The sequence below is a fragment of the Trachymyrmex septentrionalis genome, unplaced genomic scaffold (assembly GCF_001594115.1).
Source record: "Trachymyrmex septentrionalis isolate Tsep2-gDNA-1 unplaced genomic scaffold, Tsep1.0 scaffold14, whole genome shotgun sequence".
Lineage (NCBI taxonomy): Eukaryota > Metazoa > Arthropoda > Insecta > Hymenoptera > Formicidae > Trachymyrmex > Trachymyrmex septentrionalis.
Window position 1 is genome coordinate 3,761,691 of NW_017304543.1, and position 14,115 is coordinate 3,775,805.

Consider the following 14,115-nt stretch of genomic DNA (forward strand, 5'->3'; position numbering starts at 1 on the left):
TTTCCCAGGTCGATTTAAAAATTAAATATAACTGAAATGCATATTTATGTAGCAAAATACTATTTAAAATGCATCATAAATTAAATTAATTAAATTTCATTATTAGTTATTTAATAATAATAATAATTTGAATGCGTAAACAAATTTGATTTAAAAAATGTTCAGTTTATTTTTATTACCTCTCTCCGCGCATTTTCCATACAATTTTATTTGCATCATTTCATTTTCAGATATTTAATGCTTTTATCCGTTGTTATTCTGCTGCCATACTTAGGGAGAATCATGGGTGAGTAAACTTTCATATTATTCAAATTATTCAACATCCAGATCCATCATATTATTGCTTCACGTTAGATAAATTTTTTTTATGATAGACACTAATGTAACGAAAGCTTTGATATTAATTTCAGTATCATCTGCCTAATACCTTCTACCATAATCATTTATTACATTTTTCGTTACCTTAAAAAATCCGAAATTTTTATAAAACAATTCAACACGAACTTTTAAGAGTCAGTTAACAAGCAACGTAAACTAAAATGAGAATGTAAAAACACAGCGCGTGAATAAACACACACCAGAGACCATCACTATCAAAACGATGTTACGTCAAAATGTCAATTACTGTAAAAGTTGCTTCTTTTACTAGAAGTTTAATCCTTCGTCGCCTAAAGTTAAGTCTGTCCTTCCCGTGATGTAATCATATCGTTCCTCGGATGTAGCTATAATCACTTTTATAACTTTCCCATTTCTGTCAGCTCTCCACGAGCGATACCGGCACTAAAACGGCACTACGTTCATGAATAAACACTCATACGAAACATCCACCAGCGTCAAAATGCCGTTTGCATCGAAATGTCAATTTACGCGAAAAATTCTCAACATCCTGCAATTCCAGCATATGAACCGTTCGGCGGAAAATATAATAGCAATATACAGAAGTAACATAAACTTTCAATGTATACTAATTTCCATGCACTAGCACTTCGGGATGACATAAAATTTGAGTTCTTTTCTCCTATACAGAACCATAAAAACTATGACAAAAAGTTAGATTTTAAATTTATTAAATTTTCGCAAACGTATCTTCTATCTTTTTTCTTTGCTCTCCAAAATATAAGAAATGGCTTACAGTCGCTAATTCGCCCAGCGGTTCATACATTTCCCTCTGAATTTCCTGAATTTTCTGAAGGCTCGACGAAAATCTCATGCTGGACAGCCACCAGAACGGAGTTGGTACCTTGGCGTGCCCCCAGCTACCGGTAATCCCGTCACAGGACGAGACGCACGAAGAACCGATGAGCCCTGATGAGGTCAAACCCGATCGCCAGGAGTCCGTCAGCAGCGGGGTCACTACTGGCAGTAGTCGAGCCGCGTCTTTCGAGGAGGCCAGCACTAGGAAGGTCGCCGTGTCCGTACACAACGAACGCACGTTGCTGCCGAGCTATTCCTTGAAGTCCACCAACGACTTCATCGAGGTGTTACAGGGCAAACAGGACACAGTGACGAGGACGAGCGAGGTAGTTCACAGCGGCATGACCAAGAGCACGTCCAGCGACAACCAGGCTTCCCTCGGAGTATCACCCTCGGTGTCTGGTGCTGATCCACCCGCGGCACTCCTCGGTGCCTCTACCAGCTCACTTACCTCGATCGCCAGCTCGGCGGCGTATCGACAGCCATTGGCGAGGCATCGCCGCTTCTCTCCCGGATGCATCGATGAGAACGATCTCAGTACACCGTACAATCATTACAGATGTCTATCGCCCAACGAGTATCACAGTACGTGTTAAGAAATTTAAGAATCTTTCATTTCCTTATTTCAATTCCTTATTTCTCGAAGTCTGAAAATTAATTATTTCCTCGAAATCAAATTCAATGATTGATTAATAAATGTTATCTTCTGAATTTGAGAATTTTTAGTTGTAAGATGAAAATTTCAAAACATATAAAGAAACGATATTTCAAGATATCTGACCTCATTTTTGGTGATTGAATTATTTATATTGTATATAAATGAGATTTTATAAATGTGTATATACAGGGTGTTTAGTGTAACGGTCCGCACAATTTCTCAGATACTTCCGACAGTTAAAAAAAAAGTTAAAAGGTGAATATTCATCTGTTTTATGCAGGCTGCGATAAAAGAATTTAAAAAATTTTTTTTTCATACAAAAATCAAAGTCATATTAAATTTTTTAAATAGCACCATATTTTTTCCATAATACTGTAGGGGTCTTTAAGGCAAATTCAAATCACTACCGAAATGTCATTTTTATTGATGTTTTATTGATATTTAATATCAAATTTGTAACATTATTTGTAACAGTACTTACAACCTTTGACTAGAACACAGAATACATACAATACATGCATATATGTACTTATTTAATAAAATACGCAATAAAATCATAAAATATTAATAAAAGTGACATTTCGACAGCGATTTGAATTTGTCTTGAAGACTCCTACAATATTATAAAAAAAAATTGTAGGTGCTACTTAGAAAATTTTATTTTGATTTCTTTATGAAAAAAATTTTTTTAAATTTTTTTATCGTATATTGTAGCTTATGTAAAACAGATAAATTTTCACCCTTCAATCTTTTTTTTAACTGTCGGAAGTGTCTGAAAAATCATGCGAACCGTTACGCTGAACACCCTGTGTATGTGTGTGTGTGTATGTATAAAGTTTTTCTGCATTTAGATTATTACGGAAAATTTTATTGGAAAAATATTGAATTATCCAAATATTTTTAATATCACAAAAGTATATGGGATTTGCAATTGACGTTATTGATCTTGCGTTTCTAACAGATAACATTACTTTTTCTGATTTCAGCGAAGGCTCCCGGATGCCGGATGCTCAAGAGGCAATTCAGTTTGGACCGTCCGGATGAACCGGTGTCCATAATCCCGGAGCAGCTCCCACCGAGGTCAACTCCTCGTCTCTACAAGCAAAATAGCGCGGGCGCGGCCAACGACTTGGAGAGAATCGAGGAAGTGCCACCAGCCACTCCTAAGCCCCTCCTTCAAAATTATCGTCACGCTGCTTCCGTGTCCCTTTCCGTCGAGTCCCTATCGTTACGTTAAAATCCCTGTTGAGAAAAGTTTTACGAGCAGAAAATCGAACATGATACGACGTTCATCGCGATACGAGCGTAACACATTTGGAGCAGCGAACGATTCATTTGGAGACACGCAAAGAATCGCTTTCACGATGTAATTGATAAAAAGCCGTGTAAACGAAAGATTGAAATACAGTTTTTATAATCGTAGATCTCTACTTCTAGAGAAAAACAAGAGATCTCGGTTGAATTGAGATTAGAAGTTAATCAATGTTGACGACACCGACTCTTGACGATCACAGTCGAGAAAGAAATGTTGGCTCGGAAATTTGATCGCAATAATTTGTCTTTGAGGATCGGTATCTTTCTGAATGTGTAAAAGGATGCGATTACTGTGACTTGTTGCTGCTCCGTATTTTTATCTATATATACATTGTATTGATGTCTGATAATACCCGCAGGCAGGGAATCGTACGAACGCAATTCGTGATAGAGATTTAATGATTTAGGCGTGTTGTTTAACAAATAATCGTTGGTGCAAAGAAAAACTCCCTAGGACTTATGAGCAATCCGCTCTTTTCTCCAACGTGTCTGTATATACTTATCAATCTTACATGCTTCAACGACAACATGTTTCATCGATAACTTCCGCTCAACGACGCTGTCATACATCTACGATCCTCGACGCTGAATTATTAGCAGCCCAGATAGCACAGATATTTAACGGTTCCTCTTAGACGTCTATCTTAAACATTTATCGAACGTTTAAATGATATACAATATTCAGAATTCTGAATATTTTGGATATCCAAGAGGTTCCATTAAATTTTTATGTCTAAATTGGAACTAGATATAACTTGATTCCTTTATTAGAACGTCGAAATCTTAAGCAAGTAATGTACTTCTCGTGTTTTCAGATTTTTCACATTACTGCGTAAGAGTAATCTTTTTTACCTTGCAAAAATTAACAATTATCCTCCCTCCCACAGTCGTCAACGAGCGTATACTCTCGCTAGATGTATTCCTAAAAGTGCGTTCAAGGAGACGCCATTAGCGCCATTCTATTCTTGTTGTACATCTAATAAACAACGAAGATAGAATGACAGAAGTAGCGCTAATAGCGTATCCCCGAACTCACTATAAAACGTCTCCCTCAAGCGAAAATTTAAAGTCGATTTTACTAAGTGGGATTTTAATGTTAGAAAAAATCATTTCATGTATCTTGTGGAAGATATAAGAAAGTTCCAATTTCATAAACTTAAAGTGGATCTTAAGCTAATAAAGGCAAGACAGATAGCAAAATAATACAAAAGGAAAAATATTTAATTAATTAATCAGTCGTTTATAATTTTTTGCTAAATATATCTTGATATAAAATTTATTCTTCAAGAAAGAACCTTCTTCAAAAACGTTGAATATATTGTTCTCGTACACACACATATACATTATATATATAGCCTTTATGTAATAATTATATTTCGATCGAAACTTACGATGGACTATGATGTCAATCGAGAAAGAAAGTTACATAGGAAAGTTACGTAGGAAGTAATTAACTATCATCTCTCAATTATGGCAGCAGAAAAGTACTTCGTCGATCAGCAGGTACGTAAATGTAAATGTGATTAATATTGTTGTTATTTCCGGCCTAATAATTTCATGATGAAGTCTCCGATGTAGGCTTTCACGGTCTTCGGTGTGGATTTTATAATAACGAATGGATTAACAAAAAGCATTATTCTCTTAAAGCGTGAGCGTTGTGCGCAAAAAAAATGAATAATTCAGTCATGAATAATTAAAAACTTTATCTAAACTTAAATAAAAATTTTACATGCAAGCAGATAAAGCATAATTATATTTTTAATAATAAAACCCATATTTTTTTCTAATGTCTTATTTTATAAATTTAACATTTAAAAAGTAAAATATTTTCGGATTTTTGAAATTACAAATTCTTTAAATAAATAGCATAAATTTTTTTTCTATCAGAAATCGATTAAATACTATTTCTTTCTAGCAACTTTTTAACATTTATTATTAATTATTTTAGTGAGCATTGATTTTAGTGAAAATTCTAAATTAGATCAAATTCTAAATTAAATTTAAGGTAGCTTGAAATTTAATAAAAAAATATAGTTTATATTTATAATATTTAATGCTTAGTCATTTAAATAAGTTATGATTTATATTAGTGACATTAATGTTTTAAGACAATCTATACATCTATACATTATTGTAAAATCACGACTTAGATAGTTATTGTATAATATATTTCAATCCCTTGTGTTAAGGATTCTCTGGAGCCAATGCAATTACAAGAATTATAATAGAATGGAGTTATTCAACTGACTTTCCTGATTCATTGCTTTAGAAAATCTTGCGGTCGACGAACGAAAATCAATCTTGTGGCGAGTCACGAATGACATAGAAACAAGATCGGTGACGAGAAGTTCTGGTACGTTCTCGCACCAAGTGAAATTACTATGCGGCACAGGTTCTCACTTTATGATCATAAACGTTTGGTAATGTCATGTCAAGCACATGGATGACGGAGTACGACGTAAACATCCGGAGATCTTCCAGTGATCATAATAGACGATACTTCGATCGGCTTCTCCTCGAACGACGTGCTATGGCTAAGGGATGTACTTTATTGTCGAAATGGGAGTTGTTCGATAAAGCTTCAAATTGTTTATTGATTTCTACATCCCTATTTGAATGTAACTTCCAAATTGTTTTGACCATATAGCGTCGTGCACAAAACAATTCGATCACAAAGTTCTTATAAAGGCATAACATTGTTCTTTGTTTATAACAATTTTCTAACGATTGTGTCAAACAAACATTTGCGTGAAACAAATATTTTTTATAATTATGTAAATATTAGAAGAAACTCATTCTTATTTCAACAAAAACATGATCGATCTTTTCCCAAGCAGAACAAGTCGTTATGATATCAAAATAAGGTCAAAATGACTCCAAAATAATTATTAAAAGTTATTTTTCAATCATTTCCGATTCATTTTGACGTTATCGTGATTTGTTGTTCTGCTTAGGTTCAATACAAAAGACATTTATGTATTGAATTAAAATGTGCCAACAATATTTAAACTTTTTAACATTTGACAATACGTAATAAAGAATAGAAAAAAATCATAATAAAGATATTATAATTAAATATCCAAAATGTATACCTACTTTTTAAATCTTCCTCAATATATTATAGTTGCTTTGTCACGGTCGATTTAACGTCATTTAAAGAATATAAATTGCAGTAATAAATTAAACAAAAGTAGATTAAGAAAATTAGGAAGCTTGACGACGATGAATACGATTCTCAGACACGAATGGCTGATAACAGAGAGGAAGGAAAGACACCCTTTTATCGCGAATGACAATCTCCACTGCGCTAATCTCTCGCTTTGGTATCATTTCTAACAATCACGCCAGAATCGGATTATTCCGCTGACTAGTTTCTCTAAAGCAGAAATGTAAAGCAAATTCATGTTTTACATGTACTCGAATTTTCTCATATATCCGCGTGCAGAATAACCGAAAAACGAATGTGGCTAGCCACGTCAAAAACTAGAATTCCATATTTAAATATACTCGGAAAATATCCGGATAATACTGCTTATCCGGATAATAATACTCAAATATTTACAGCTCTACCGTGAACATCGTGTCGTCCATTAATTTTCGTCCGTTTCTTAAAGCAGCTATCCTAACGTCGATGTCCATTTGCAAATCCGACATATTTACAGAAAGTGTCTGATAGTTATTTGAATAATTGTGTAAAAATATAATTAGTACTTCACATTCACGCCCATCTTTACATATGTTTTCTACGTGTCAAGATTCATATTTTTAGCTCGTCTGTTTTGTTAGGTTTAGCTTTGCTTCTGGTGATAATTGATTTCACTTTTCGACAAATAAAATTTGACCGCGCGAGCATCGTGGTAATATCTTCCTAAATTCTTTAAACGACTCACACGTGATACAAGAGTATCACGACTCTGTATCTGCTTGCCTATCTCGAGATTTAACCTAATGTTATATCAGCGCCTCTTTACATGGCAGTTCCAATAATTCTATATCCATACCAATACAAATACGAAATACGTATACGATGTTGTTTACAACTTTTGACTGTATTCTCCATGTACAATAATAAATGTGCGAAAGAGGAGCGAAACAGACACGTACTTGTGTACTCCTCACGAATATTATCGAAGCGAAATGGTAAACCAGTTAGAATTTTATGAACCATTTTCCCGAATCAAAAGAGGATTCGTTGGACGATAAGGGATTCTACTTTCATCCGCGGTTTATGAGTCTCGAATCAAATGCTCGTCGAGCCTGATTAGCTTCTCGACGAGTTTTCTTGTTCATTCGGGATAAAATACTATCCGATCTTTTCTAAATCAGCTTCGACGCAGTCGGTGCTAATCTGGACGACAATCGTTAAAGGATATAATCGCATTTTTTAACGTCACCGTAACAATAGTTATCCGATCACTTTCGATGGCTGTCCGTAATTTACACGAGAGAAAGAACTTTTGACAGTTTCGCATAATGCTCTCGCGAATAAAAAGATTGGGTTCATAAATATTCCATAGCTCGGAAACACGTGCGCAAAACATGTACACGTGGTTCGCGTACTCAACAGATATACGTACCTCGATGTAATTTGTGTAGTTACGTAGCCCACTAATGTTAAAAATATGAATATAAGTAGTTTGTACTTTGAAGCGATTCGCGTTCCATTCGACAGGCATCCTCGAATTCCATACGAATAGATTGTATACTTTTTTAAAATACTCGATTAATTCTTCGCTATTCAATTTTTATTCCCTTTGCACTTCCACTCGATATTTAATATTTCCACCCAGAAATATTTTAACTTTTAACATTTTCTTCCAACTTATTTCCATTTTAAGAAGTTTAATAGTGCATGATGTGCAATTTATAACGGATCAGAATACAAAATATAACAGGAAAATTGAATATAATATATTAATAATGGATGAATAAAAAGTTTAAAGGTCAATAAAAATAATTAATCTAATTCTAATTAATTTCATTAAAATTTTTTATTATCAAAGAGCAGGTACTCTTACTACTTTACTGTATCTTTTTCAGGAATTTTAATCTAATATATTTATATTTTAATACTATTTATTTATGTTATTATTATAAAACGGTAAAGATTAAAAATAATAAAATTGCTAAAATGAAATTAAAGTAAAATGAAATTAGGAAGCGCAAAGGGTTACATTTTTTACCTTACATTTTTCAAGGTGCCTATCGATTAATTTGAATCATAATGATCATTTGTTATCATTTGTGGCGTAGCAAATATGCACTTAATGCCCACTCATAGATAATTAAATGACAGCACGTAACATTAGAATGCTCAATTTGTCTCTACACATTTTTACAAACTAATTATAATTTATTAACAAGCAAGATACTGAATTAATCTGTTCAATAAGACTATAATAGAATCCTTTTCTAAATGATAAATACATTAGACAAACTTATAAACTGCAATCATATCACAAGTGGCTCAAATCGTCGGAGGAATATGAGAATGCACAAATTGTGCTTTCTCATATTCTAATATTAATACGCACATTTAACAGATTAATACGGGTTTATGTTTCTCTGTTGAGTACTTAAAATTAGCAGGATATTCGCTACGCTACTGGCCATCGTTTTCACATCTGTATCTGACTGTGTGAATAGAAGAGAACTTAATTATACACGTATGAATGTTACATGTTAAAAGATGTTATCGAAAGAATATCTAAATACATAGCGTAGCGATCGATGGAGACGGTTGGATATTTGTATATTTCAGATGCATCGTGCGATTATATACTCGTTATTAATACTTCAATGTTACTCGGTAACATCTTCGGCAATAAAGATAATCATACGGCCGTAAAACTGTCTATATATATTTCTTGCGTGTATATAGCAATCCTTTTCCTTTAATAATTTATTATCGAAAAACAATTACAGCCTTGTGAACTTTTCTAATTTACAAAACACAATTTAAAATGAAATTTTCATAAAATAAAGTAAAAATTAATAAAATTATACAATTAAATATTAACTATATTAATTATACATGTATACATTGAGAAAAATGTTCTGATTACGTCAATAAAAACATTCGACAAAAATCACATCTTCAGTGAAACCGAACAGGATTGGTTCTGTGTGTGGTTATCATAATCAGAAATTCTTTTTATCGTTATCAAAATACTATTCTGATTATTTAATACTATTCTGAGATCATTTATTAGTTCAACAAAATATTTATTTCTGATTAAAGTGTAGTTAAACTACACATTTAAAAAATTTAAAAATACTGTGCCAGAAGAAAATTTTGAATTAACATAATGGTAATGTTTTTTGTTGAATTTTTATCGTGTTTTTTTTTTGCAGAAATAGGAGTACAAATTTTAATAATTTTAATAACACTTGTATTATTTACAGGTTGTAATTTATTTAATCTGTAACATCAGTAACAAAAATAACAATCTCTCTGATTACGCTAGATACTCTTATTGTTATTCTTATACTTAAAATTGGGTAACCTGACTGAGACTCAACATGATGCACCCGTAATTATTGGCTGTTCCCAGAATTTCGAGGTATAACAAGGAGATCAGACTGGTACGCAGTTATACGCTGTAATTTAAATTGCATTCCGGATTTACCAGGAACTGTAAAGAAAAATCAGAAACATATTAAAGAGACTGTTTAAGAATAATCGAGAATAATCGAGAATAATCGTAATATCTAAATAATTTATTTAAACTGTTTTTAATATTTATTAGGTTGCTTTTAATATTTGTTGAGTAAGTAGAAATAACTTTAGTGTTAAATTTTTCTAAACGTTAATATATATTGTATCTTTAAATAAAATTTTATTTTCATTGAAATCACAAAATATAAATTAAACTTTAATATAATAGAGAGATTATATTTTATACCACACAATTATTAGAAAAGACAGAAGAGATTAGCAACTGGATTTCCTTACCCATAGGATGGGTCTGGTTGCGACCAGACTGGCGCAGCATACTCGGTATGCGGTTTATAAATAGGTTTTGGGACAATTCTCTCTATGTAAATGGGTTTCTCGACGAATTCCACATATTTCTCTGGTGGCGAAAGGTAAACGTGATGCACTTCCGGTGCACCATAATAACCAGCCTTGTAACTGAAAAGAAAATAAGAAATATTAAAAAAGGCATTTATTGCATTATGCAGAAAAATAAAGTACATTGATTTCATGTCGTGTCAACATTTTACATTTTATACGTCGATACATCAAGAATTTTAGCGTTAAAAAGAAAATAATAGGACTCTATTTCTCTTATGGCCAAAATAATAGGAATAGTAACTCTATACATATATTATTGAAATATATTATATATAATTCTAAAATACGTTACTGAAATATATATCTTGTTTTTTTTTTTTGCAAAATTTATCTTTATTAGTAATCAAGAGTAATAAAATAAAAATAAAACAAAATAAGAAAGAATATAAATTTGTTACCCTTTTGCGACTCCAAGACCGAAACCAAGAAGACCAGCGCCCAGCAGCTTCTTTTTCAAGAATAATGTTCTCTTTTCCCTGGTGTGTATCGCACCACCATCGACCTGATCTTCGATAGCGACATTTCCGAGGTCCAGAGATCGTTGATTCTGTTGGACAATCTCTTCCGCTGTTGCTCTCAATACGAGGAAACAACAAATAGTGGCAATGATGGTAACAATAGTGTGATACATCTCTGTTAAAAAAACAAATATTTTGTACGACATCGTATTTATCATCAATTTCTCCAAACGATATAACAACATTCGCAAAATACTAACATCTAACACCAATTTATAATAATAAACAAAATTTTTTATTCTTAAATAATTAACACAAACGTACGTGCACATATTCCAAGTGTGCAGCATATAACAAAAATTTAATTTTAATTTTACTTTACATTAATTTTAATTTTAAAAGTAGATCACATTTAAAATTAAATAATTTAATTTGAGATAAGTTCTAATCCGATTATAAATGAATTACACTAAATGAATTACCGCGTCTCTTCGGATGTAATACTGAGGTACGTTTATAAAATAATTTTATTAAAACATAAACTCGTTTCATTTGCCTAAGCGCGTTACGTATTGTGTCTTGTTATCGAAAATCAGAATCGCGATCGACAAGGAAGCAACAAGGAGTAAAGCGTGCAAAAAATTTCGCGTGCTTTCCCCAAGATCCTGTTTAATACTGGTGAACCGGTTTCACTTACCTTGCGTCTTAGTACAACAATGCACGGTAAAGATCACGATGATGATACACCACGAGGACAAGTACGAATACTGTGACTGATCGAGGAATCGTTCGATTTTATACCGACTCGCCTACCTCGCTACTGTTTGCGGCCATTATAAGCGCAATTCTGAAGCCACCTCCCCTTCCATAGCATCCTGAATAGGCGGCTTAACATCGGCTTTAGGACGATTAACCGTATTGTGACACCCGGGAAGTATTATTGCATACATCACTATAGCGACAGCTCGATCCTGTGCCATGTTGAGTGGAAGTTCCGTGGGAACTTTATAAATCTCTTCAATTTGCTTTGCTTAAATAAGGAGAGAGATTGATCTGGCGTAATTAATTTGCTTCAAAAAGATATTTCCACAATCAAAGCGTTATTTTAATCCTTTTCCGTACTTTAATATTTTCTGACTTCATATTTTATCCAAAAAGAACAAATTTTTCATTGCGGGATAAAAAACGAGTTACGATTTTTTTTTTTTGCTAGATATAATAATTGCAGAATATAATACGAAGTACACGGTAAACTTTAATCAATTGTGCATGCTAAAAGATTAATTATATTATACAACTATATCTAAAATCATTATATACTTTTACATTGCAATATAAGAATTTTCTGGAATTTCCTACCACGTTTCCATAATGCGACACGACGCTTCTTTCCTAAAACACCATATTTGGCGCTCGCAACAGTTTACAATTGCAATTTCTCCAGAAAACCTGTTCGAGGTTTTCTTCCGCTTTCGAGCTTAGGAAAAGTATCATGAAAGAGTAATCTATTACTAGCGATCTAGATCTCTGGATGAGACTTTATATAGACAGAACTTGGCAGAGCCGCATAGAGAGACGAATTCGAGGAAGTGAAAGAAAGTGGAGAGGTAATAAGAACATGATGCGGACGTCGCTTCGATTTATCAACCCTGTGACGTGACAAACAGATAATACACACTATTATCGGCTGCAACAAGTAGAGCGATGAAGGAAAGAATTGGAAGACACAGAGAGAGAGAGAGAGAGAGAGAGAGAGAGAGAGAGAGAGAGAGAGAGGCGCGAGAGGAGACAGGGAGAAAGCGAGAGACTGCGCAACGAATTTTCCATTCTTCCTTTGCGTGTGTACTCCACGTGGCCCGTCTTTCAGCGATACACGTGCTTCTGCCGCACGCAATCGCGCCTTGTTACGTTGCGATCTGATACAAACGCGTAATCATTGGCACGCACGCGGCCACACACGCGCGTATAAGTACGCGAAATGCGATCGACGATGAATGAATGACAATGAAACCCAATCCTCGCTCGCGATTATAATCTGACATTACGAACAATCCAAGCAGTGATCATCGATATACAGCTGGCGTATTTAAGTATTACAGCACTATAAGGATATCTTATCGCCAGTAAAACTGATGTAAATATTCGTCTCGTAACAATGGAAACTTAATAAAGAAAAAGAATTTGCGGAAGAAATAGTAAATATAGAAATAATAAGGCCCCCTCTTCTAGATTCTCGAGTTCACAATGTGCAATTAATTGTAATAATTAATTAATAAAATAATTACATGTACGTTTTACTAAATCAATTAGTTTTTACCTAATAGTTAATTGATTAATAATTCATTTTTTTCTCCGGAAGTTACCGCGTTCTTCATGATTATCAATACACTTTATTCTTTAATAACAAATAAAAAATGAAACGGCTGTAAGAATAAATCTAAAAAACAAAATAAATACCGTCAATAAAAGCCAGTAAATATTGGTGCGCAGTTAAATTCTATTATAACTGCAGAATCAACTTTTACAATTCGCAATGGATTTACTTTGTGAATTATAAAAGTTGACCCCCAGTTGTAATAAAATTTAACTACGCACCAATATCCACGCTGGCTCTTATTGGTGGGTTTTACTTCATTTTCTTTATCTTTTGTTTTTTATTTCTTGCTCATCCTATATAAATTGCTCATCCTTTTATAAATTAAATTATATTAATTTATTAACGTTGTTTAATAATATTATGTTTATATTTTAAAGTACAAAGGCAAATTCTGATTTTTTTTAAAAACATTCTTCTCTCCACCACATGAACTTAAACTGACTTAAATTCTAAACCTAAATCCACCGCTGGACAGGATTGGTGGAACAGGTGGAAGATGACACACGGCGCAATTCGGTAATCGACATAGAAAGTGTCCGAGAGTAAGAGCGAGCTTTCGCAAGTAGACGTGAAACAGGCGCGAAATTTCACCGACTGAGTCGCAAAGGTTGCCGCGAGGTGTGGGCGATGTATTTCCAATATTTTTTCAACGCTCCGCTCATCTCCCGCTAAGGGCGGCATAGCTCAACCTCAACGCTATTCGCAGTAAAAGACGTGCCTTCACGTCTCGCAAGTCTCACTGTAGAAACTGACAGGCCATTTGTGTAAGGAGATTAGCATGGAAATGGAAATTCAGTCCGCCCTTTAATAAGAGACGCTTCTGCATGCTAGAAGTATAGACAGCTTGTCGGGACAAAGTTCACCATTTTTGTTATCCTCTAAATTACATTCCCAGAAATAAATATGTTGTTTATTGCATCCCGCATAAATAGATCTAGTGTAATTTTGATATTTTATTTAATATTAATATTAATATAAAATTTAATTTAATTATTTGGTATAATTTAATATAATATAAAATTTAATATAATTAAAT

The 14,115-nt window shown here is 33.3% G+C and overlaps 2 protein-coding genes and 1 long non-coding RNA gene across 6 annotated transcripts in view; 1 reads left to right on the forward strand and 2 right to left on the reverse strand.

The window, feature by feature from the left end:
• The window catches only part of LOC108745531 (retinal guanylyl cyclase 2), a 45,523-nt gene extending 41,389 nt beyond the window's left edge, over positions 1-4,134 (forward strand). Inside the window, exons 21-23 of one of the 4 annotated variants that reach the window (XM_018481714.1) lie at positions 275-286; positions 1,193-1,779; positions 2,839-4,134. In XM_018481714.1, coding sequence (XP_018337216.1) covers positions 275-286; positions 1,193-1,779; positions 2,839-3,089 — 850 coding nt within the window. In that variant the 3' untranslated portion in view covers positions 3,090-4,134. Of the gene's footprint in view, positions 1-230; positions 287-1,192; positions 1,780-2,838 lie in introns of those variants that run through there. The other 3 variants (XM_018481715.1, XM_018481716.1, XM_018481717.1) reach the window with 3 other exon arrangements.
• The window catches only part of LOC108745534, a 22,412-nt gene continuing 12,427 nt past the window's right edge, over positions 4,131-14,115 (reverse strand). The window contains exon 3 of the long non-coding RNA XR_001939105.1: positions 4,131-4,197. This is a non-coding gene — a long non-coding RNA (uncharacterized LOC108745534). The remainder of the gene's footprint in view (positions 4,198-14,115) is intronic.
• Positions 10,118-14,115, reverse strand: part of LOC108745533 (MAM and LDL-receptor class A domain-containing protein 2-like) — a 13,393-nt gene continuing 9,395 nt past the window's right edge. The window contains exons 11-12 of the mRNA XM_018481720.1: positions 10,643-10,875; positions 10,118-10,301 (exon numbers count right to left, since the gene is read on the reverse strand). Of these exons, the coding sequence (XP_018337222.1) occupies positions 10,118-10,301; positions 10,643-10,875 (417 nt within the window). The remainder of the gene's footprint in view (positions 10,302-10,642; positions 10,876-14,115) is intronic.